The 23239-nt window shown below is 44.1% G+C and overlaps 1 protein-coding gene across 5 annotated transcripts in view; it reads right to left on the minus strand.

The window, feature by feature from the left end:
- The window catches only part of RBSN (rabenosyn, RAB effector), a 40035-nt gene that overhangs the window by 6961 nt on the left and 9835 nt on the right, over positions 1 to 23239 (minus strand). Inside the window, exons 1-9 of one of the 5 annotated variants that reach the window (XM_038565579.1) lie at positions 20234 to 20386; positions 17495 to 17816; positions 13640 to 13780; positions 11344 to 11444; positions 10399 to 10444; positions 10123 to 10284; positions 6962 to 7203; positions 5038 to 5108; positions 190 to 276 (exon numbers count right to left, since the gene is read on the minus strand). In XM_038565579.1, coding sequence (XP_038421507.1) covers positions 190 to 276; positions 5038 to 5108; positions 6962 to 7203; positions 10123 to 10284; positions 10399 to 10444; positions 11344 to 11444; positions 13640 to 13780; positions 17495 to 17642 — 998 coding nt within the window. In that variant the 5' untranslated portion in view covers positions 17643 to 17816; positions 20234 to 20386. Of the gene's footprint in view, positions 1 to 189; positions 277 to 5037; positions 5109 to 6961; positions 7204 to 10122; positions 10285 to 10398; positions 10445 to 11343; positions 11445 to 13639; positions 13781 to 17494; positions 17817 to 19591; positions 19733 to 20030; positions 20135 to 20233; positions 20387 to 23239 lie in introns of those variants that run through there. The other 4 variants (XM_038565581.1, XM_038565582.1, XM_038565580.1 and 1 more) reach the window with 4 other exon arrangements.

The raw sequence follows: 23239 nt of genomic DNA on the forward strand, positions 1-23239 counted from the left end.
GAAATCTTAACCAAGCTACTGAGATGCACTGAGTGCCAGAGCTGGCACCTACCTCACAGCCTGCTCCTCACTCATACTCCCTATCAACAGGACTCTGGGTAAGCTCAGGCCTGCCAGCCACCCATGCCCTCAGTGAAATAGCACCTCCTCCACTCAAGGCAGCAAGTCTGACATCACTTAAGACCTTACCTTAAAGCATCTATGAGCTCGTACACTTTCTGCACTTCCACTCGAAGGTCACCAGCATGTTCCAGACTGTAAGTTGTTTCCCCAGCACTAAGGAAAAATCATGGAAATATTCAAGTTTCATCAGGATGCCTGGGGAGTATTGTGGAAAAGGGTTCTAAGGGTTTAGGGCCTTACAAAGGGAGACACAGCTAATTTTCTCCAAGTAGTATATTTCACACTCCTGTATACAATGCAGGACTCATTTTTTTTCTAAATATAAGTGCTATAATCAGGGCACCTGGGTAGCTCAGTTGGTTAAGCATCTGCCTTCGGCTCTAGTCACAGGGTCTGGGGATATAGCCCTGTGTTGGGCTCCCTGCTCAGCGGGGAGTCTGCTTCTCCCCTTCCCTCTGCCCCTTATCCCTGATCGTGATCTCTTGCACTCGCTCTCTCGCTTACTCTCTTTCTCAAATAAATATAATCTCAATAAATAAATAAATACATACATACATACTAACAAACTAATCAACTGGAAGCTGCTTTTAATTTGCAGACACCACAAAAACAGATTTATGCCTAGGCCTTTAAGGACTAGCTCTTAACGCTCATCACCAAAATAAATGCAAATGAATCTCCTTCAGCCTACTTTCCCTAAACAATTTCACTATACCCAGTAAAACATAAAGTGGTTTACTAAATAAGTTGGTTATCCTACATCAGAGAAGAAAGCAGCTGGCTGTTCTCGCTCAAAGATTATCCCCAGGGAGAACAGGAACAATGGGAAAGCTGATCGAGGAATCCCCCGGGCCTCATGAACAATTGCTTCCAGGATGAGAAAAGCACTTAGACTCCAAATTAAGAAGGGAAGAGACATGGGTAACTGCCTAGGGTGGAGCAGGGGACTTCAGGGAAGGCCAGAGGTGACTTCATTCCACTTAACTCAGAGAACAATAGTAGTTATGTGATCTTAGAACCATTCATTTACAAGTGTGTAGCCCCCATCAGGCCTGAAATGCAAGTGCAATGATGATGGCCTATTTTTATATCCTAACTAGCACATGGCCAAGCTTCATCAGTGCTCACTAAAAAGAAAAACACTTCAGAAAGTCTTGCAGCTGTTAACGCAGCCTCAGCAACAGCCACTCAGCTCCCTTCTGAGGCAGCAGCAATTTACTTTGAATAAGCAGAAAGGGGGGAAAAAAACAGAAAGGACTGATGCACTGACCTGGTTTACCATGTACAAGACAGCATCCGCTGGAAAAAACCCTGGTGTGTGCTATAATTGGAGGATCCAATAAGGTGGTTTCATCCTCTCAAAGCTCATAGTTTGCAAAAAGAACATCAGACCAGAACTGGGAATGCTGTACTGTGTCTTGATATCTCCAAGTCATGTGGAAAATAACAAGGTTGACTCAAATCTGAAAGAACCCTCTTGGTCTCAGTCACATTAACCAAATGTATTCCCCACAGAGCACCTATCACGTCTGGAGTTACCTACTTCATGATTTGTTCACTTGGTTATGGCCTGTGCTCCCACAGTAATGAAGCTCCAGCAGCAGACATGGTCTTCACTGTTCATTGTTACAGCCCCAGTACCTAAAATAGCACTTGGCACATAACTAGTTTTCAATAAATATCCATCAAATGAATAAGGGAGTAAAATGTGCTTAAAGCCATTTTGAGCCAGTTTTTGGAAAACAAGTAGGAGTTAGACATCTGGAAATGTGCTCAGCAATGGTAGTTCCCAGCTGGATGGGGAGGTCCAGTGCCCCACAACTATGTCTGAGGTACAAAACAAGAAAACTAATAGATTAAGGGAAAGGAGGAGGCCCCCGGGTAACAACATCATGAGGGAAAGTTGAGTGCCAGATCAGACTGCCAGGAACACAGTTCTCCTTGCTGACATCCAGGAAGAAGATAGTCCTGTTCTAATTTCAAACCAATGGGCAAAGGTAGGAGGAGGGGTATTGATACCAGTAAGTTTCAGGGAGGAAAAGCACATGAGACAGGTGCTTCAAGCCAAGGATTCTCCATTTAAGGGAGGTATATATCAGAATCACTTGAGCTGCTTCTCCCAACCTACTCACGGGGACGATATATGCTCCACTGATCGAAATTATTGCTCAGTGAACTGCAGGTAGAAAAGAAAATGTGTCCTTTCCTCCTGTTCTTCAGAATCCACGTTCTTGGAATGAAAACAGGAAGAATGGGGTATAGAAGGTGCAAACATTAAAAAAAAAAAAAAAAAAAAAAGAAGGTACAAACATAAGAGAGGCCCTAGGACACTAGTGGCTGAGAGGGCTGGAGAAATGGTATCCTTCCCTTATACACCCAGTTGCTAGGACGGAGGAAATAAGGATAGTCCACAAAAGCTTCCCTACCTCTTTTCTGTTCCCTTCCTACTCTCTTTCCCCTCCCCATAAGCTGGAAAACACTGCGGGAGGGAGCAGGGACTAGAAGAGCCCCAAAGCAAGAGTAGAGGCAGGGAGACATGCAAGAGAAGGGGTATTTTTGCCACAAACCAATGGGGTTTAGCTGATTATATTCTTTACGTCAGACATTTTTAGACTTATAAGTTAGGATACTCCTTAAGGATCATGTAAAGGAAAAAGTTCATTTTCTTTTCATGTGAGACTCACATGATAGACTTAGAACATGATCACTGACATCATGAAAAAGCCAAGCTTTGTGTTTTTTGTTTGTTTTTAAGTAGGCTCCATGCCCAACAATGGGGCTCGAACTCAGAATCCTGAGATTGACAGTCACACACTCTACTAAGTGAGCCAGGCACCCCAAGCTTTGTTCTGTGGGGACACTATTGCCACAGTAAATGGGCAAATAAAAATACAGGTTTGTTCTAAACAAGGCACATCTAATTCCACATGCATCACGACAAAGGTGGTAGGTGGGCAACACAGGCTTAAACAAAGGCAGATAACCCTCGCTGGGTCCCATAATTGTTTTTCTGCAGGCTGGGAAAAGACTTGCTGCGATCTGATTCTAGTGGTAGCACTTCAAATTCTAGCTCATGTATCATTAACCTACAGAAGGAGCAATGCTCTTAGGAAAGTGTCAGCATAAATTTTCTATAAAGGGCCAGATAATAAACATTTTTAGCTTTTGCAGGCCAGTTAATCTGTCAAAACTATTCACGTCTGCTGCGGTAGCTGTACTAGCAGCTACAATCAAACAATGGGCACGGCTATGCACCAATAAAATTTTATCCAAAAAAAAAAAAAAAGTGGTAAAAACAAGCATTGGCAAGGATATGGAGCAACTGAAACACACGTGCATTGCTAGGGGAAATACAAAGTGGTGCAGTCATCTTGGAAAACAGTCTGGCAGTTCCTCAAAAAGTTTAAAACCTAGTTACCACATGACCCAGCGACTCCACGCTTAGGTATATACCGAATAAAATTGTATGCCCACAAAAAAAGTTGTACATAAATATGCACTGAAGCATTATTTGGACAAACCTAACTGTTCATCAACAAAGTAATGGATACACAAAGTATGGTCTACCATACCACGGATCTGCACAAATGGATGTGCTGCCAAAGGAGTGAATCTTGAAAACACTACATTGTGTGAAAGAAGCCAGACACAAATGGTTGTGTATTTATGTGAAATGTCCCAGGGGATCCCTGGGTGGCGCAGCGGTTTGACGCCTGCCTTTGGCCCAGGGCGCAATCCTAGAGACCCGGGATCGAATCCCACGTCGGGCTCTCGGTGCATGGAGCCTGCTTCTCCCTCTGCCTGTGTCTCTGCCTCTCTCTCTCTCTCCCTCTGTATGACTATCATTAATTAAAAAAAAAAAAAAAAGAAATGTCCCAAATAGGCAAATCTATACACAGAAAGCAGACCAGTGATTGCTAGGAAGAGGGGAATACATAGTGACTACTAATGGGGGTGGGGTGTCTCTGGATGATGAAAATGTTTAGAATTAAGACTGAATTGACTATTGTATACCTTTGTGAAGAACTACTGACTCGTATATATTAAAAGGGCATGTAAATTACTAATCATTAATTTTCTGGTGTGTAAATTAGCTCTCAGTTAAAAAAGAAACCGATAGCAGGCTAGATTCGGCCTGTGGGCTGAAGACTGCCAACCCCTGCTCTAAAGGAAATGCCTGTTCTAAGCCCGGATACCTCAGTGCCAGCCTGCAAGAGCATCTCCTTAGGCCAGCACATGAAGCACACTGTCCCTGCTCACCTCCAGATGCTGCACTCGGCAGTGGTGCCTGTATCCCAGGCCCTGCCCAAACCTGCTCCACCAGAACTAGGGTCACCTGAACATGGCTACCTAGGACTATAACATGTGCCACACAGAAATACAGACATGAAAGGAGCCCTTGGGTGGCTCAGTGGTTGAGCATCTGCCTTTGGCTCAGGTAGTGATCTGGGGGTCCTGGGATTATCCTATATCAGGCTCCCCACAGGGAGCCTGCTTCTCCCTCTGCTTATGTCTCTGCCCCTCTGTGTCTCTCATGAGTAAATAAATAAAATTTAAAAAAAAGAAGAGGGCAGCCTCGGTGGCGCAGCGGTTTAGCACCGCCTGCAGCCTAGGGCGTGATCCTGGAGACCCTGGATTGAGTCCCAAGTCAGGCTCCCTGCATGGTGCCTGCTTCTCCCTCTGCCTGTGTCTCTGAGCCCCTCTCTCTCTCTCTGTCTCTATGAATAAATAAATAATCTTTAAAAAAAAAAAAAGGAGAAGAAAGAAATACAGACATGACAAAGATTCTCCAGAGTTGGTCATAGAAGAAAAGCACAGTCAGAATTAAGGTTTTCATTTTTAGCTACTGATGAGCTGTGCTAAAGTGCCAGCCAACAGTCATTACTGAATTAGAAAAACAGAAGAATAGCTTACTTTAGTGATGCTGCCATCTTGATGTATTCAGGAGCTTTTTGGTCAACTTTCTCCATGCAGAGTCGTAATTTCTAAGAACAAAAAAGAGGTGAATAGTATCCTCAAGGTACAGAAGAGTTATGCTACATGAAAAGAGGTGTAATTTAAAATGTAGTTTTCAGGGCACCTGGCTGGCTCAGTCAGTAGAGCATTGACTTAATCTCAGGGTTGTGAGTTCAAGCCCCAAACTGGATATAGAGTTTACTTTAAAAAATGGTTTCTTTAAATGTAGTTTTAAAAACGGAAATATGCATATTTTTTGTTTGTTTTTATTGTTGTTATCAACTTCCTGATTTACAGACAGCCCTTAAAAGCAGTAAATCTTGCAAGAAGGAAAGAAAGTGAGTACAGCAGAACTTTTGACAGGATGTTTTTGCAGGGAGCAAGATACAAGCAATGCATTTACAGGGCAGAGAAAGGAATTGGTGGCTACATTCTTTCTCTGCCAGATGAGAAAAGATACTAGCAAAAGGCATTGCCAGGGCTTACTTCAAAAATGAAGGAAGGAAAAAGCATGGTGGCTATTTAAAAAAAAAAATGAGTTATCAGGTCATGAACTCCATACATAGGATGGATAATAGCTACATCTGCAGCTCAGGGCAGGGTTTCATTAATTCCATTTTAGTGGTCAGGTATCTTCATGGTGATTCCAGAAATACAGCCATTATGATCCACAGATCTGCTAACAGTGACCATTCACAGTGATCAGTAGACCAATATACAGACGGTCTGTGACTTACAATGGTTAGACTTTGTGATTTTTCAACTTACAATGGTGTAAAAGTAATAGATATTCAGTAGAAACTGTATTTGGAATTTCAAATTTGGATCTTGTCCCAGGATAGTGACATGCAATACGACACTCTCCCATGGTGCTGGGCAGTGGTGGCAGCCCCAGCTCCAGGTCAGCCACATGATCACAGAGTCAACAACCGATACCCTTACAACCATTCTGTACTCATACATTCTGGTTTTCACTTTCAATACAGTATTCAGTAAGTTACATGATACACTCAGGACTTTATCATCAAACAGATCTGTTAGAGGATTTTGTCCAACTGCAGGCTAACGTTAAGTGTTCCCAGCATGATTAGGGTAGGCCAGGCTACACTATGATCTTTGGTGTGTTTGGTGTATTAAATGCACTTTTGACTTCTGATATTTTCAACTCAGGGTGGCTTTATCAGGACATGGCCCCTTGTAAGTAGAAGGCCTGTGTGCTCTTTTGCTTGGGGTTCTATACCAGCTGCTCCTCCACCAGGCTGATCTCCTCCTCTCCACCTCCCATCACTTGCCTATGAAGCTGGCTAATCCTTCTCAGCCTGCAGGTCCCCCTTGGCCATCGGGAGATTAAGGCAGACTCACTCCCTAACTCTGAATCCTCTGTTTTTGCACTACCCTATGTTCTTCTCGAAGTATGCACCTACCGAATGTGTTTTGGGATTGCTGGTATAATGAGAGCTGAGGCATCTGAATGGACTCAAAAGGAGAAGCTCTATACTCATGGGCAGTCACTCAAACCTATAAAGCCTAAAGCTCCTAAATGAGTTTTAGAGGATTCTTCTGGTCCACTGTTTACTATCTGCTTCAGCTTCTGCTCTCATCCTGTCCAGATTGCATGGCAACCTTCCTTCTTCCTCTTGCCCCTGGGCCACCAAAGTCTCCAACCTCCTGCTTTCAAGTGGACAAGGAGGGGTGAGGAAACAAGGTTGCTGCAAGGATGACTCTGTGAATCACCCAGATCCCTAGCTAGAAACCATACCATGGCTCATGGCCCTTTAGCAGAAACTAAAAATGATTCAAAGGAACAACTTCCCAAAGCATTCTCCAAAATGTGTACAAATTTTTATCTCAATCAGGCCCAGGACCACACACAGTGAGTCACCTCATAGAGCTTTACAATGTCGGGGGTGTGCTCCTTCTCATCAATCTGCTGCTCTCTCTTGAGCAGTGTGTCCTTGCAGTGTGTACAGCAGCGGATCCGGTCATCATCCTTCTCATCCAGGACGGAGCTTACACTGCTCACACTGCTGATACTACCCCGGCGGGAGCCATGGACACTGTTGGGTGACTGGCTGGGGCTGGTGTGGGTGCTCAGGGAATCTTTGCTGGCACTGGTGAGCTTGTCTGTAAAGCACAACACAGGACAGGTGGCAGTGAGCCCATAGCCTCCAATCACCGCACTGCTCACAACAAACGGGAGGCCACAGGTGTTGACGCAGGCTCTGTCTTTGGCCAAGAAGCACCACACCTCTGCCTTCCTGGAGGTCAGGCTCTGTGGTGGGAGGGACTCCTACAGACAGCCAGGAAAGAACCAGACAACCAGACCTAGGAAGGTCTCTCTTTGAGGCTCTGAGGCCCATTTCTAACCTGACCCAACACAATCCACATCTCCTCAGACTTTCCCACTCCCAAACATCTGACTCCTACCCCTTCCAAAGCTCAGCTCAAATGGTACATCCTTCAGGAAGCCCTACTCTATTCCTTGAGGCAAAAACAATATACCCTTCCTTTTTTTTTTTTTTTTTTTTAAATATACCCTTCCTATTAGGTCCTACCATGTCACTCCCTACCATGTCACTTTCCACTTTTCTCCCTGAATGAGAGTTCTATATACCCAAAGCTGCTCTATGAACCTGCGACTCTGGGAGGATAGGAACTGTCTTATTCAACAGGGTTGATTTATCCAACAGGGCTACCCCACAGCAGCTGTCCAGGAAATGTTGGTTAATTAGCGCAAGACAAGAAATGCGAATAGTGTCTCAAAAACATAGCTTATGAAGTCTCCAGTGAGACCGAAAGTCAGTCTCAGAAAAAAAGGGAAGTCTCAAGGTAATGTGTGCCTGCTGGATGTCAGAACTGGACAGAAGAAGCATCTGCTTCTGCCCCACGTTGTCCAGATGCTCTGAAGCCAATAGTACATGCAGTGTCAGCAGAATTCCCCAGGGTTACAAAACCACTCCAAATGTTCCAGAACTGGCCCAAAGTCCATGAAATCATCTTTATCAACTTTTTACCAGCTGAGACTCAAAGTTCTAGACCCTCTGGTTCCACCTAACCTTGTAGGCACCATCCCCAAAATTCTCAAACATGTCCTCTACACTCCCCCAACTACTCTACCTGCTCATCTACTAACCATCCCCTGGGGCCCTTCCACAGCTTTGCTCCTGCTCCACACTCTACCCAGGATCCCTCTTGCCCTACCTCTTTGCAATCATAGTTGTCTTTTTTTTTTTTTTTTAAGATTTTATTTATTTGTCAGAGAGAGAGAGAGGCACAAGCAGGGGGGAACAGCAGGCAGAGGGAGAAGCAGACCCCCTTACTGAGCAAAGAGCCTGATGTGGGATTTGATCCCATGAGCTGGGTTCATGACCTGAGCCAAAGGTAGATGCTTAACCAACTGAGCCACCCAGGCATTCCAATATTGGTTGTCTTTTAAGGCTCTTCTCACAAATCACCTCCCAAACCTAGGCATCCATGCTCTCGATCCCCCCAGCACTCAGTGTCTCTCATCTTATGATGTTACAGTCTGTTCTATATGACAATAAACTGACTTTTTTTTTTTTTTTAAGATTTTATTTACTTATTTACGATAGACAGAGAGAGAGAGGCAGAGACAAGGGAGAGGGAGAAGCAAGCTCCATGCAGGGAGCCTGACGCGGGACTCGATCCTGGGGCTCCAGGATCGCACCCTGGGCCAAAGGCAGGCTCTAAACCGCTGAGCCACCCAGGGATCCCCAATAAACTGACTTTTACCTCAAAGGAAAGGACTAGCCTGCTACTCATTTCTTTTTTCAGATTTTTATTTATTTATTCATGAGACACACAGAGAAAGAGGCAGAGACACAAGCAGAGGGAGAAGCAGGCTCCCCTCAAGGAGCCCAATGGGGGACTTGATCCCAGGACCCCAGGATCACACCCCAAGCTGAAGGCAAACGCTCAACTGCTGAGCCATGCTGGCATCCCTGCTGCTCATTTTTTTTTTTTTCCTGCTGCTCATTTCTTAAGACTCTGTTATAATATCCTCAAAAGTCTCAGCTGCCACTTCCAAGCACAGCTGACAACGATCTGGTCAGCTCTCCTGGGTATCTGATGCAACTTCTCTCATAGTGCTTATCTCTTTATAAAGCCATAATATGTTTCTAGGTCTGTATCCTCGGCTAGATGCTAGACCCTTTGGGAGAATGAATAATGCCTTATAAACCAGAGGTGAGCAGACATGACCTATAAACCAAGTCCAGCTTGCTTTTATATGGCCCCAGAACTAAGTATGATTTTTAAAAGGTTATTTAAATACTTTTATTTAAAAAAGTTTAAAAAGATTTAAAAAAATTTTTTAAGATTTTATTTATTTATTCATGAGAGACACATAGAGAGAGAAAGAGAGAGAGGCAGAGACACAGGCAGAGGGAGAAGCAGGCCCCATGCAGGGAGTCTGACGTGGGACTTGATCCCAGGTCTCCAGGATCAGGCCCTGGGCTGAAGGCGGCGCTAAACCACTGAGCCACCCAGGCTGCCCTTAAAAAAATATTTTTAAAAGATCATTTAAAGGGGATCCCTGGGTGGCTCAGCAGTTTAGTGCCTGCCTTCAGCCCAGGGCATGATCCTGGAGTCCCTGGATGGAGTCCCACGTCAGGCTCCCTACATGGAGCCTGCTTCTCCCTCTGCCTGTGTCTCTGCCTCTATGTCTCTCATGAATAAATAAATAAAATCTTTAAATAAACAAACAAACAAATAATCATTTAAAAAAAGAAGAAATGTCACAGAGACCACTGTAGCCCATAAAGCTTAAATATTTACTATCTTTTTCTGCCTGATAAGGGCAGAAAAAATTTGCCTGCCCTTATTATCTACCACTGTATCCCTGGACCCTAGCATCATGCCTGGCCTATAGCAGGCTTCATGGAATCAACAAATGAATGGATGAAGATCCCAAGGGAAAGTTACTTAAACAAAAACATTCAAAAGATCACCTGGTGGTGATTAGCAAACAAGCTAGTCACAAGAATAGATCAGGATCCACAGCCCCACCTCCATGTTACCTACTTGCAAAAGGGAGGCTGATGAGCTCCATACACTTCTTGCACATAATTGACCCGCAGAGGCGGCAGTGGTGGCGGCGGTTACGGATGCTGAACTTATTCCCGCAGTCTGGACAGAAAGGGACATCCTGGTCATTGACCCAAGGCACCACGGACTTTTCTATTGCTTTGGGAAGAACAAAACAAAAATCAAACAAACAGAAAACCTAGCCATTTTAGAAAGAGGTTTGGTCAGGGAGAAAGATAATTAGAATGAATGTGAGCAAAATTCTAGAGTTACCTCGTATCTTAGCAGACTCAGTATTTGTCCTGTCAAATGCAGTGAGCTGACAAGGAGAAAACAATGCCAAATAGAATTAAACAGGTGATGTATACATATTCCACAGGCAAGAGGCATCAAGCAAAAATTCTCACATCTTCATTTCTCAAGTATCATCTGTCATCCCCAACCCCGCAAATTCACATTGGACAGAGTATTAGCTTCTCATATAGAGGGCAGTTCCCTTCCCCTGATCTGATTTCAATCCCTCTATTGTCAGTTCTCCATTTAAGCAATAACCAGGGGTAGGCAAGGATATGGTGGGTGTGGCTAACTGAGAGCAATGGGGAACTCCCGACTCTCCACAGTCCTCATGGACAATGAAACTGGCCACATATTTCTACTCTACACTTGCAATTGCTACCATGCCCACCATACAATCCAGGTTATACACAATAAGCATTTCTAGGGTCAAAGTACAACAGAGTGATTGTAGGTGTTAAAAGACACACCCTGGTACCACAGGATGAGAAGGCCCAGTCCAGATGTTCCCATACTGAATGCTGGCCTGGCTGAGTACTCCTCACAGACCTTGTTACCAGCTTCTGTTTGTTATCGATATCACACACTATGCCCCCACTGCATGACTATACTTTAGACACTTAAAAGAGGAAATAACCTGAAGGTAGAAAGGTTTTCTGGCAGCCAAGGGGGCTTCAGAGAAAGGATAAGGCAATCTGGATATGTGGCAAGTCTATCAACATGGGCCATCTCCTACAGTAAAACAGGCCCAGGCTAGAACTGTCAATCATGTCCTCTGTACCTCTCTAAGTGGGCTTGAGGTGGGGCATTTCTCTGCCAGTGTCAAATATATACAACACACACAATAAACACTGCAGAAATATTTTTTTCTCCTAGAAAATGTATACTTGTAGCAAAAAAAAGTTTTAAAACAACAAAATTTACCTTCTCTAACCTGATTATTAATTTATTGACTTCAACAACATAGTGGTCAATTCTAGCAGCTCGGTGTTTTTTGAAGTCAGAAAGATGGCTTCTTACAGCACCTAGGACAGGAAATGAGATAAATAACATGTCATTTCTCTGAGGGAGCCCTTCTCCCTTGCTGTTTATCCTCAATGAATTTTATTTTTTTAAAGATGACCTTGTATTTTTAAGATTGTACTTTATTTATTTAAGAAAGAAACAGAGAGCTCAAGCATGGGGAGGAACAGAGGGAGAGGGGGACAGAATCCCAAGCAGACTGTGCTGAGCACGGAGCCCAACATGGGGCACAATCCCAGGTCTTGGAGATCATGATCTGAGCCTAAACCAAGAAATAGACACTTAACCAACAGAGCACCCAGGCACTCGGGCATGACCATAGATCTTAACTTTTAAAATTTGCCATCCATTTAACCTTCCACAATTGTGACTTCCTCAACAACCTGAGGAATTTAATTCTGGCAATCACGAAACAGACTATTAAAAAACTGGTAAGAATTCACATGCCTGAAATTTCTCCTTTATGTTTCAAATTGACTTTTTTTTTTTTTTAAAGATTGTATTTATTTATTCATGACACAGAGAGAGAGGCAGAGACTAGGCAGAGGGAGAAGCAGGCTCCCCACAGGAAGCCTGATGTAGGACTTGATCCCAACCCTGGGATCACAGATCACAACCTGAGCCAAAGGCAGACACTCAACCACGAAGTCACCTAGGCGTCCCTCAAATTGACTTTCATCTATAACTCATTATTATATGTATACTACTTTTTAAGTATAACTAACATGTTATATTATATTAGTGTCAGGTGTACAACATACTGATTTGAAATCTTTTTTAAATTTCAAGTCATCTCTATATCCAACACAGGGCTCGAACTCACAATCCTGAGATGAACAGTTGCAAACTCTTCTGACTTAGTCAGGCACCCATGATTTGAAAATTTCTTAATTTTTTTAAATATATATTTTTAAAGATTTTATTTATTCATGAGAGACACAGAGAGAGGCAGAGACATAGGCAGAGGGAGAAGCAGGCTCCATGCAGGGAGTCTGACGTGGGACTCAATCCCATGTCTCCAGGATCAGGCCCGGCTGAAGGCGGCGCTAAACCGCTGAGCCACCAGGGCTGCCCTGAATATTTCTTAAATTTTATTATTACTATTATTATTATTTTTTAATAATAGTCCTGGGATAGAGTCCTGCATCAGGCTCCCCACAGGGAGCTTGCTTCTCCTTCTGCCTATGTCTCTGTGTCTCTCATGAATAGTAATAATAATAATAATAATAAAAAATCTTATAAGGAAATCATTGTTTATCCATTGCACAGACAGAAAATATATTAAATTTTGTTACCATTAAACAGTTAAAGGACATGTAAAATGAGTTAGTTCAACTTCATGTGGCATTTTTGGTAACAGATCTGTTGAGATATTATTCACACATACAATTCACTATTTGAAGCATACAAATTCCATGGTTTTTAGCATATTGAGTTGTACAACCATCACCAAAATAAATTTTAGAACATTTTCATTACCCCAAAAAGATAATTATTTTGAAAGTCAGTAGATGGTACCATGATTATGTGTTTCAGAAAATTAAGTTGCATAAATCAGTATCTCTTGCTGGGCAGGTAACATCCTACATGAGAGGAAATAACCCAGTCAATGGAGCCTCTACGTGGGCTGATGTCAAACACCTGGATTCCTACCTCAGTTCCATAGTTTCTTAGCTATTTAACTCTGAATAAAATCTTTTTAAAATATTTTTGTTTTTATAAAAGATTTTGTTTATTTGACAGAGAGAGAGCACAAGCAGAGTAAGCTGTAGGCAGAGGGAGAAGCATGCTCCCCACTGAGCAGGGAGCCCGATTTGGGGCTCCAGCCCAGGGTCGTGGATCATGACCTAAGCCAAAGGCAGATGCTTAATTGACTGAGCCATCCAGGCCTCAGATTTATTTATTTTAGAAAGATAGAATAAGCATGTGAGTAGGGGGAGGGGCAGAAGGAGAGAATCTTCAAGCAAACTCCCACTGAGTGTGGAGCCCAACAAGGGGCTTCACCTCACAACCCAAGTGAGATCATTACCTGAGCAGCAACCACATAGCGGGGCGGAGCGGGGGGATAACACTTAACTGACTGAGCCATCCAGGCACCTCTCCCCACTCCACTTTTTTTTTTCTCTCAGCTAACTCTTAAAACAATGAACACAATGATGTTCAAACATTTGCTAAATGAATGAACAGAATTTCTTACCTAGTTCCTGGGGTTCCCACATGTATGGGTCAACCCCTCCATAACTGAAAGACTCGTATCCTTGTGTCCCTGATTCTACTCGGTCATCTCCTTCTCGTTTCAACAGCCTGTTCTTGGCTTTCTTAGCCTTCTGCACAAGACCTTGAAAAATGAAGCAAACACAATGAATCCATAAAATCTACTAAAAAGTCAAGAGAAATCTCAAAACGCAAGAGTTGATGAAATGACTACACTTTATATAAAAAATTTTATATATCAAGTAAATTCCAATAGTAAGTCCACAACCGCTGTATTACAAATACCACAGAGCAACCCATTCACTGGTTACTAAGTTGGTTTATGTAGCGATTATAGAGCTAAATTACTGCTCGTTGCCAAATTTAAGAGCCCAATTAAAGAATTAAAATCTATTTCAATGAGGGGACCGAGGTAACGGAAATGTTTTTTTCTAGATCTTAACTGGGGAGAGAATCACATGGGTATATACAGTTTTTAAAACCCACTTAACTGTAGATGTAAAAACTTAAGTGTAAACTATATTTCAATTAAAATAACGTTTTTTTTTAAATTAAATTCTACAGTATTAATTAATTTATTTATTTTATGCTCTCATGAGTAAATACTTGTTTACTTCCAGGAGAGAATTCAACCAAATGTGCATCCCTGGACTAGTGTTTCCCATAATGCTTAGCTGTACATAGAGTTCTTCCCCCACTCACTTACTGAATGAATGCATGTATGAGGACACTGATAAAAAGCTTCAAGAAACAGGTATAACAGCTACAACATAACACAAAAGGAACCAGACTTGGTAAGAAGAGAAAATGAATGCTTCCTGGATTGATTCTTTGCATGTACCAGGCACAAAAGAAAGTGCTTTCAAAAAATCAGGCCAACGCCTGCTCACATTATGAAGCAGGTAGTATCCCTACTTATAAATGAGGACATGACAAAAAGAGAGGAAAACCTTGCTGCACCCCAGATCACAAGAGCTTATAAGGCAGCAGGGATGCAAGTGGAAACCTTATCTGTTTAAAATAAGAACCCCAGTTCTCCCCAGCCAGCATGATTCAAAAACTATGCCTCTACAGAACAGGGTTTTTCTGCTATCTGTGCTGAGGTAAGAGGACCTGCTGTTAAAAAGGAACAACAGTCAACTTATGGGGGGAAATTCTTGATTCTAAGTTGCTTTCATTAAGGCTCTTAAATCTTAGGTGATATCTCCTTCTCCCTCTAGAATCTAGTAGTAAATATCAGACTTAATACAAAATACAATTCTTTTAGATTTAATAGATCAATACTTTACGGAGTTCCCACAATTCTGAAGTGCTCTATCATCTGAATAACATTAAAAACACTACCACAGCTTTCCAAAAACCTAGGGAAATGTCGATATGGAAGGACTGGCAGGCAGAGGAGGGAGACTGTAAAGCTTATAGATATGGCTGTGTTAGACAGTCAAGCTAATAGCCACTTTGAGATGGCTTTCTTCCACTGGAAAAATAAGGTCCACCAGGACTAATGGACACCATCTAAAATACGTTCAAGTAATCTCTCAACATGGGAGAGAAAACTGCCTGAGGTAAACAAAGGGTTAGCAGACAGGAAATTGGAGTTAGCAATCACTAATTCATTTCTGCAAACAAGACTAAACTGTGTCAAGTTAAACAGGCAGTACATGCATTTAACCACTGTATGAGGACAGAAGAATACTCTGGCAACCTTCTCAGGTGTAGCACTTCAAGAGGCGGCCAATGAAGAACAATCCCATAACAACAACAAAACACAGAGTAGAAGCCACAGTTAATTTCCAACCATCCTTTCTTATACTTACCGTACAGGCGCTAAACTAAAGATGAACCAGGGCTGAGGCCCAAATTCGCTCACCACCTACTAATGACAAGTTTATATTTTCTTTCGTAAACTGCCACCAAAACCTGATCCCAAGGTTTGCTCTTTTGGCTTTAACATTTCACTTGACAAAACCAGCAATGTCATGAAATTTTTAAGAACCGAAAGACCAAATGAAGAGATGACCTGCTTTTTAAAGGACTTTTCAAAAATCTTTGCTGTCAGTCTTTAAAACTTTACTTTCCTGATTCAGAAACACAGAAAACTCCCACACAAACAAGACTTCCTTCCTGACTAAACAAATGATCATTAGACTAAAGGAATCCTTAACTCAATTTCTTAGTTCTTTTGAGGTACAGGGAAAAGAGAGGGGAAAAACACAAGAGAATTCTTACAAATTTCTTTCACAACTCATAAAATTCCTACTCTTTTATTCTAAGTGGATTCCCATACGATTATTCCCTAAGTAACCTTAAACATTTTTCCTCTAAGAAATAAATCACCACAAGAAGCTGAAGATATTGTCTAACCTCTGTACCCACTAGCATCAAAGTCTTAGTGACGTCACAGTATGTGACTCAGTTCAGCGGACACTCAGAATGGACACTCATTAAAGATCACGGAGGCCTTTCAGCTGTCCAAGAAACCTAGATGATCAGTTTGTTTGCATTCTAGCTGCAGGATAAGACATGATTGGAACACAGAGTCTGGTATCACCAGTGATGCCAAGCAGAAAGAGCAGCACTAGACTCAGAAATGACAGAGGAGCTGGGGTCCAGGTCTCGCTCTGGCAATTCCCATGTGACCCTGGATAAGTCACTCAACATCCCTGAGCCTCACTTTTTCTCTGCAGAATGAAATCAACCACATCCCTGCGGAGTTGCTGTGAAAATCAAAAGAAATAATGATTATGAAGGAACTCTGAAAACTGTAAAATGCAAAACATATTTTTTTGCCTCCTAATAGTTATGGCTCTCCTTCAGCCTCTACAGACAGAAGCCACCTCATTTATCAAAGCTCAGGATTTTGAAATATGTGACTTTGCCATGTTTCTGGACAGAGGTTATAAATGTTAATGCTTTCAACAATATTTTCTGAACTGAAAAGTGAGATATGGAGTAGGACTATTTGATTGCAGGGGGCATGTGATTCACATGTGTGGAGGCCAAATTCCACTCAGAAATACATGATCATTCCCTTCTCTCTCACCCAACACAGAATTGTGAATACACACATCCAGACCCTTTTATTCTCACTGCCTTCAGAAATGCTGCCAGCTGGGAGAAGCAGGCAAAAGTGAGTTCCAGAGTAGTGGCATCATCTTTAGTAGGAGTCAGAATCTAAAGTTTTGGAAATGAACGCTATGTATAGTTAAAACTCCTTTGAAAAAATGCTTTCTGCAACTCTCCACGATTTGAGGCCTAGGAAGCTCAAAAAACAAGTTTAAATTTTGGGGTTGTTTCTCCTTGCTTTTCTACTATGGCCTTCCTTTTTCTGGGCTGCAGAAGACAAGGTATAAGTGAAGAAGAATGGCAGGAAGGCTTGAATTTGTGACAGGGAAATGGGTGTACAATGTGCTTACACCTTCAGAGCAAAGGAGAGGAGTTCCATTCCAAATTCTTCACAAGGCTGACAATTAGATAATTCAATGTAGCAAGAGGCAGGAAAGCATAATAATTACATTTACTAGGTTCAAAGCCATGCCCTGCCTCACTGTGTGACTTCAGGCAACTTACCTAACTTCTCTGTGACTAGTACCCTCATCAGTAAAATGGGTCTCACAGTCTAATAGTTACTGTGAGAATTAAATGAAGTTCATTCATGGGAAGACTCTGAACAATGTCTGGCACATGGTAAGCATAAGATAGATATATGTTCACCGCTATAATATTATTTACTATCGTTTATCATGTTCTGGTGGCATCACGGAAGTTAATGAAACCATCCCATGAGTTAAAGCTCCCACTGACAGAATAGGATAAGCAAAAAATTCTCGCCTCTTACTTTTAATTTGCCCTTTGACATCACGGTCTTCCCCAGAGTGCTCTTCCTCATAATGTGACTGAAGCTGATAGAAAGATTGCAGGTTCTTCAGGCACAAAGGGCAAAGGAAGCCCTCCCTCACTTCCCCAGGGTCATCCAGAGAAGCCATAGCAATGTCCCTCTCAACCCCTGCCAGGCAAGGGCCTCATGCCAAGAGTCAGCTTGATTCCTCCACAAGGGACCAGGGATCTCACAGCATTAGCTTAACCAAGCAGCACACAGATGATGGGGAAGTGGTATCATGGCCCTGGTTGAGGTTTCCTCTTTGGAAGTAGGAGAAGCCCTGAAACAGGAAAGAAGGGGTAAAAAAGAAAAAAAAAAAAAAAAAAAGCCAGTTTAGGCAAATTAGCAGCAATTGAGAATTTTCTTTGTTCTCTTGGCAGTTCAACAAGATTACTTAATGTTTGTTCAGTGCAAGTTTGAGAACACAAAACTGCTTTCTCAAATCCTTACACCAAAACACAAAACCTTCCAAGTATTGAGAACATCACTGGACAATGGCAACTCAATGAAGTAGGGAGTAGATTACTGAAGATAAGAAAATTCAACCTCAAAAGCCGACAAAGAGCAGCCCGGGTGGCTCAGTGGCTTAGCACGGCCTTCAGCCCAGGGCGTGATCCTAGAGACCTGGGATCGAGTCCCACGTCGGGCTCCCTCCATGGAGCCTGCTTCTGTCTCTGCCTCTCTCTCTCTGTCTCTCATGAATAAATAAATAAAATCTCAAAAAAAAAAAAAAAAAAAAAGACACAACACCAAAGCAGTTATCTAACATTGGCTCCAATTGGTCCAACTTCATAATTTGCATGCCATTTTAGCCACTGAGGAAATGTTTGAAGTACTCACCAACACAGAAATTTTGACTGTTTATCTTGGTCTTTATTCAACCACATATACTGAGCTCTTACACCTATGCCAAAAATGCAAAGAGAAAAAGAAAGAGTGTCTGCCCTAAAAAAACAAACAAAAAAGATCCCAATCCTAGTCTAAGGAGGAGCATTAGAAAACCAGTGGTAAAAAGAAAAATCTACTTTGTGTTTTATATTTGTAGAGTGCTTTCTCTACAATAAACTTACTGGATTTTATAAGCCAATGAAGGACAGCTGAACAGCAAGCCTAATGCTCTCACTGCTTCAAAAATAAGAAGGATTTGGTGCTTGAACAATTCAGGGCTTAATAAGTTACATTTTCACTTTTATTGGGCCATGGCAAAGTCACTTCCAATGTCACCTCAGAAAAACTCCCGGTCATAGGGAGAATCCAGACAAAACCATTCCACAAAAGCAGAGAAATTTCTCCCCAAGACCCTGAGGTCACAAACTACAGTACAGAGTAAGAGGAAATACATGACCCTCAGCTTTAGATGGAGCTGCTTGGAGGGCCTGTGAGGAGGGATTGCCTGGTCCTCAAATCTGAGGGTAGCTGTGACCCAGAAAATAAACAAATGAAACACTGGGCCCCTGTTCTTTTCCCTCCAAGAAACCCTGTGACTATAGACACACAGATCTCAGTCCCTTGTCCAGGCAGTCACTGAAATAGTAGCCCCAGTTCCCTCCCCAGCCAGTGGTGCCTCGGATGCCCCGACTTCGGCCGCCCCCTTCCTTCTCCTGCACTCACCCCAATGACCACGAATCAAACCTCCCCCACCTACACACACATTCTTCACCTCTCAACCCAACCTTACTTCCTCGAGGAAATGCCTCTTGCTTGAGGCATTCCCCCATGGGACAGCTCCTGCCCTTCCCTCAGGGCACTTATAGCGATATAGTCACAAATACCTAAAATAACTAAGTATATAAGACTCTAGGGTTGGGGATCCCCGGATGGCTCAGCGGTTTAGCGCCGCCTTCGGCCCAGGGCGTGACCCCGGGGTCCCGGGATCGAGTCCCACGTCGGGCTCCCTGCATGGAGCCTGCTTCTCCCTCGGCCTGTGTCTCTGCCTCTCTCTCTGTGTCTCTCAGGAATAAATAAATAAAAATCTTAAAAAAAAAAAAAAAAAAAAAAAAGGCTCTAGGCCCTGTAAGGGCAGGGACTGTGCGTTTTCCCCACCACCTTACTTACCCCCAGGGTCTAGCACAGTCCCCGGCACCTCCCACGAAGAAACGCAATAGAGCCTCACGAATGAATGAATGATAATGTCGGTCCTAAAATCACGTAACCAGACTCACGCCACCCACCAAAGAAATCTACTGCAAGCCACCAAGCCGGACCCGCGACCGCGACGTCCGCGAGCCCCTCACAGCCTGCGCACCCCGGAATTCTCCAGCCCGCACCAACGCTGCCGCCACACGCCGCAGGCCCCGCGCGGCCCGCAGTCGCGCCAACAGCCTGGAGCGCACCCGACGCCCCGCGTGGATCCAACAGGATCGCGCACACGCCGCAGGCACACGCCGCAACAGGAAGACTCGAGCCAGCGGCCGACCCGACTTCGCACGTCGCGGGGACGCCACAGCAAGCGCCACGAACAGCCCCACGCGAGCCGGGAACACGCCCCGCTCACCACAGGCAGGCAGAGCGCCGCAGCCGCAGCCGCAAGCACACGGGCGGAGCTCTCGGCCCAAGCTCCCGGCCCGACAGCCGCCGCTCCCAGCGCGCACGTCACACCCACCACCACCGCACACATGCCACACCCGCACGGCCCGCCCGCCTGTTCCTCGGCGGGGCCGCGCTCCCGCCCCTCCGGCCCTGCCCGGCCCTCTGTACCCGGCCGCGCTCCCACCGCCACGCAGGCCCGTGGGGGTCCTCCGGCCCGGGCTCTGGGCCTCCGCGGTCCCTCACTCCGCCGCGGCCGCCATCTCCATCGACTGCTCGACGCTCGGCAGGCGCGCCTGCGCGGCACCGAAACCGGAAGACAGGCTGACAGACGCCTGTCGAGCGCCGAATCTCCGACGGCGCCGGGCGGCCCGCGGCTTCTGCGCAGGCGCCGTGCGAACCCGCGGGACGGTCCTCGGCAATCTCGCAAGGTTTAGCTGTCCCGGGTACTTACGAGCCAAGCTTTGACGTCGGGCTTGCTCTGCACCGCGTTGAGGAGCTGGGAGAACAAGCCGGCCCTGAGCCAGGGGGCGGGGCTGGGGGTGGTTAACACGTCCCACCCCACATCCACCTGCGGTTCCGAACTAATTTGAGTCGATTCAAGTTCCCGAGAGCTAGAGATAGAAGGGAATATTCGGGAGACCCGGAGGATGTGGAGAGGGCCGGAGTAGAACCACGTGAGACTGGGGACGTGGGGTGGAGTGGGGTATCCATCCTGCGGGCATCCAGCACCGTCAAATCCGTGGGGAACCTGGGGGCGGGGGGGCATCTTCTGATGCAAGTCCCAGCGCGGTGAGCTGTCCCCCGACCACCTGTTAGGACAGCCCTTACCCCGAAGAGAAGAAGTAACGTGTTGGCGGGGATACGGAGAAAAGTGAACCCTTGTGCGCTGTGCTAGGAAAGTAAGTTGAAGTGGCCACTATGGAAAACAGTATGGAAGGTCCTTGAACAATGAAAAGCGGACCCATCCCGCCATCCAGCGAGTCCGCGTCTGAACGCACTAACCTGAAAGCTACGTGCACCGCCGTCCCCGTCCCCGTCCCCGCATTGTTCTTTGCAACATGATTTACAATAGCCGGGATATGGAAACAGGTGTCCACCCATGGGTGAATAAAGGGTATATGGAACATTGTTCACCCATAAAAAGGAGTAAGAGCTTGCCATTTGCGACAACGTAGATAGACCTTGGAGGCATTACGCTAAGTGAAATAAGTCAGAGAAAGACAAATACCATATGACCTCACTTGCATGTAGAATCTAGAAACACAAACACGGGGCGTCTGGGTGGCTCAGTGGTTAAGCGTCTGCCTTTGGCTCAGGTCCTGGTCCCAGAGTCCCGGTATCGAGTCCCGCATCCGGCTCCTCATGGGGAGCCTGTTCTCCCTCTGCCTATGTCTCTGCCTCTCCCTCTGTGTCTCTCATGAATAAATAAATACAATCTTTTTAAAAACCCACAAACACAAAAACTGATCTCATAGATACAGAGAATAGATTATTGGTTGCCAGAGGGGAGTGTGTGTGTGTGTGTGTGTGTGTGTGTGTGTGGTGAAATGGATGAAGGGAATCGAAAGGTACAGACTTACTGTTATAAAATAAATCATGGGGATGTAACGTACAACATGGTGACTATGGCTAATGATATCGTATTGCATATTTTAAAGTTGCTAAAGAGAGTAGATCTTAAAAGTTCTCGTTGCAAGAAAAAATATGTTGTAACTATGTTGGTGACATTTATTAAATAGGTTTATTGTGATGATCACTTTATGATATATGCAAAGTCAAATCATTTTGTTGTACATGAAATGTACATAATATATAATGTATACATGATATATACGTCAATTGTATCTCAATATAAAAAAAATACAGGATGATAACTCAGCACCTAGTCTGTGCCCTGCATTGTGCTGGGTAACACAGGGTATTTAGACACAAACTTCATCTGAGTCCTGGGAAGCTATTTGTGCCCTGCACAAGGGCTGGCATTCAGCACTGTCCTGGGCTCTGGAAGAAGAGCTGCAGAGGATGATGAGAAGATCTGAGCTTTGGAGTCAGAAGACAGCCCCAGTTCATGTTCCAGGAGTGTTACTTGACTCCTTTGCCTCCTGGTATCACCATCTGTAAAATGGGATGAAAATAATAGCTTCTACTTTATAGAGTTATGAATATTGAATGAGGTATGTGTATGTGGCAGTGAGTGTGTGTGTGTGTTTGCCTTTAACACTAGCTCTGGCTCTGGACAAGAGCACTGCTTCTGTGATTAGCACTGGGCCTGCAGCATCTCCCATTTAAGGACACAGGGATCCCATTAGGGGGAACGCTGAGTGAGAAGCAGTGACCAGTGAAAAGGCAGGGAGCTAGAGGTCCAGAGGCCTGGGTTCTAGCCCTGGCCACACCTTACTTTGTGACTTTGAACAGTTCCCTACCTCTCTGGGCCTCAGTTTTCTCATATGTACAAATAAAATAAGTTCCAAAGAATTGCAAGCTCTTCTACTTTTTTCAACCTGATGATCGATTTTTTTTTTTTAACTTTACAAGGTTGGCAGGAATGGACAGTGATTTCCTTCTGTATGTTGGCACAGACAAGGAAGAGACCTTGCCAACCTCTCAGATGTAAAATAGGATACCAAGCTCTGCCTCTCTGTTGCTGGCCTCTATCTTGGGACCTGGTAGCCAGGCCTTGGAGAGTGAAAACACCTGATTAAGTGTCTGGGCCCAGTTAAGTCCCAGAACAGGCCGCTCTTACAGGCAAGACTATATTTGGGGTCAGATGATGAACCTTTTTTTGAGTCATTGTGATTTTGCCTGTCATTCTACCATTTACAAAAGCCAATGTCACATTCACCATTTCACTTGCTCAAAAAAGCAGTGACAGTGTGGCCTGCAGCTTGTAAATTAATTCTGAAAATCAAGATGGATCGGCCACTGCTGTTTTATTTTATTTATATTTTTAAAAGTAATGATGATGAAGAACTTCTTGTGTGCTTTACAGTTTATCAAAAACATTTTCATTATTTAAATCCCTTGGATAACTCTATTACTATTTCTATGTCAATAATAATAATGGCTAATATTTACTGAGTGATTCACATGTGCCAGTCATTGTTTTATGTGTTTTATATGCTGGGACTTACTTGATTCCCACAAAACTCTATGTGGTACCAACTAATATTATTC

Source organism: Canis lupus, chromosome 20 (genome assembly GCF_011100685.1).
Source record: "Canis lupus familiaris isolate Mischka breed German Shepherd chromosome 20, alternate assembly UU_Cfam_GSD_1.0, whole genome shotgun sequence".
Classification (NCBI taxonomy): Eukaryota; Metazoa; Chordata; class Mammalia; order Carnivora; family Canidae; genus Canis; species Canis lupus.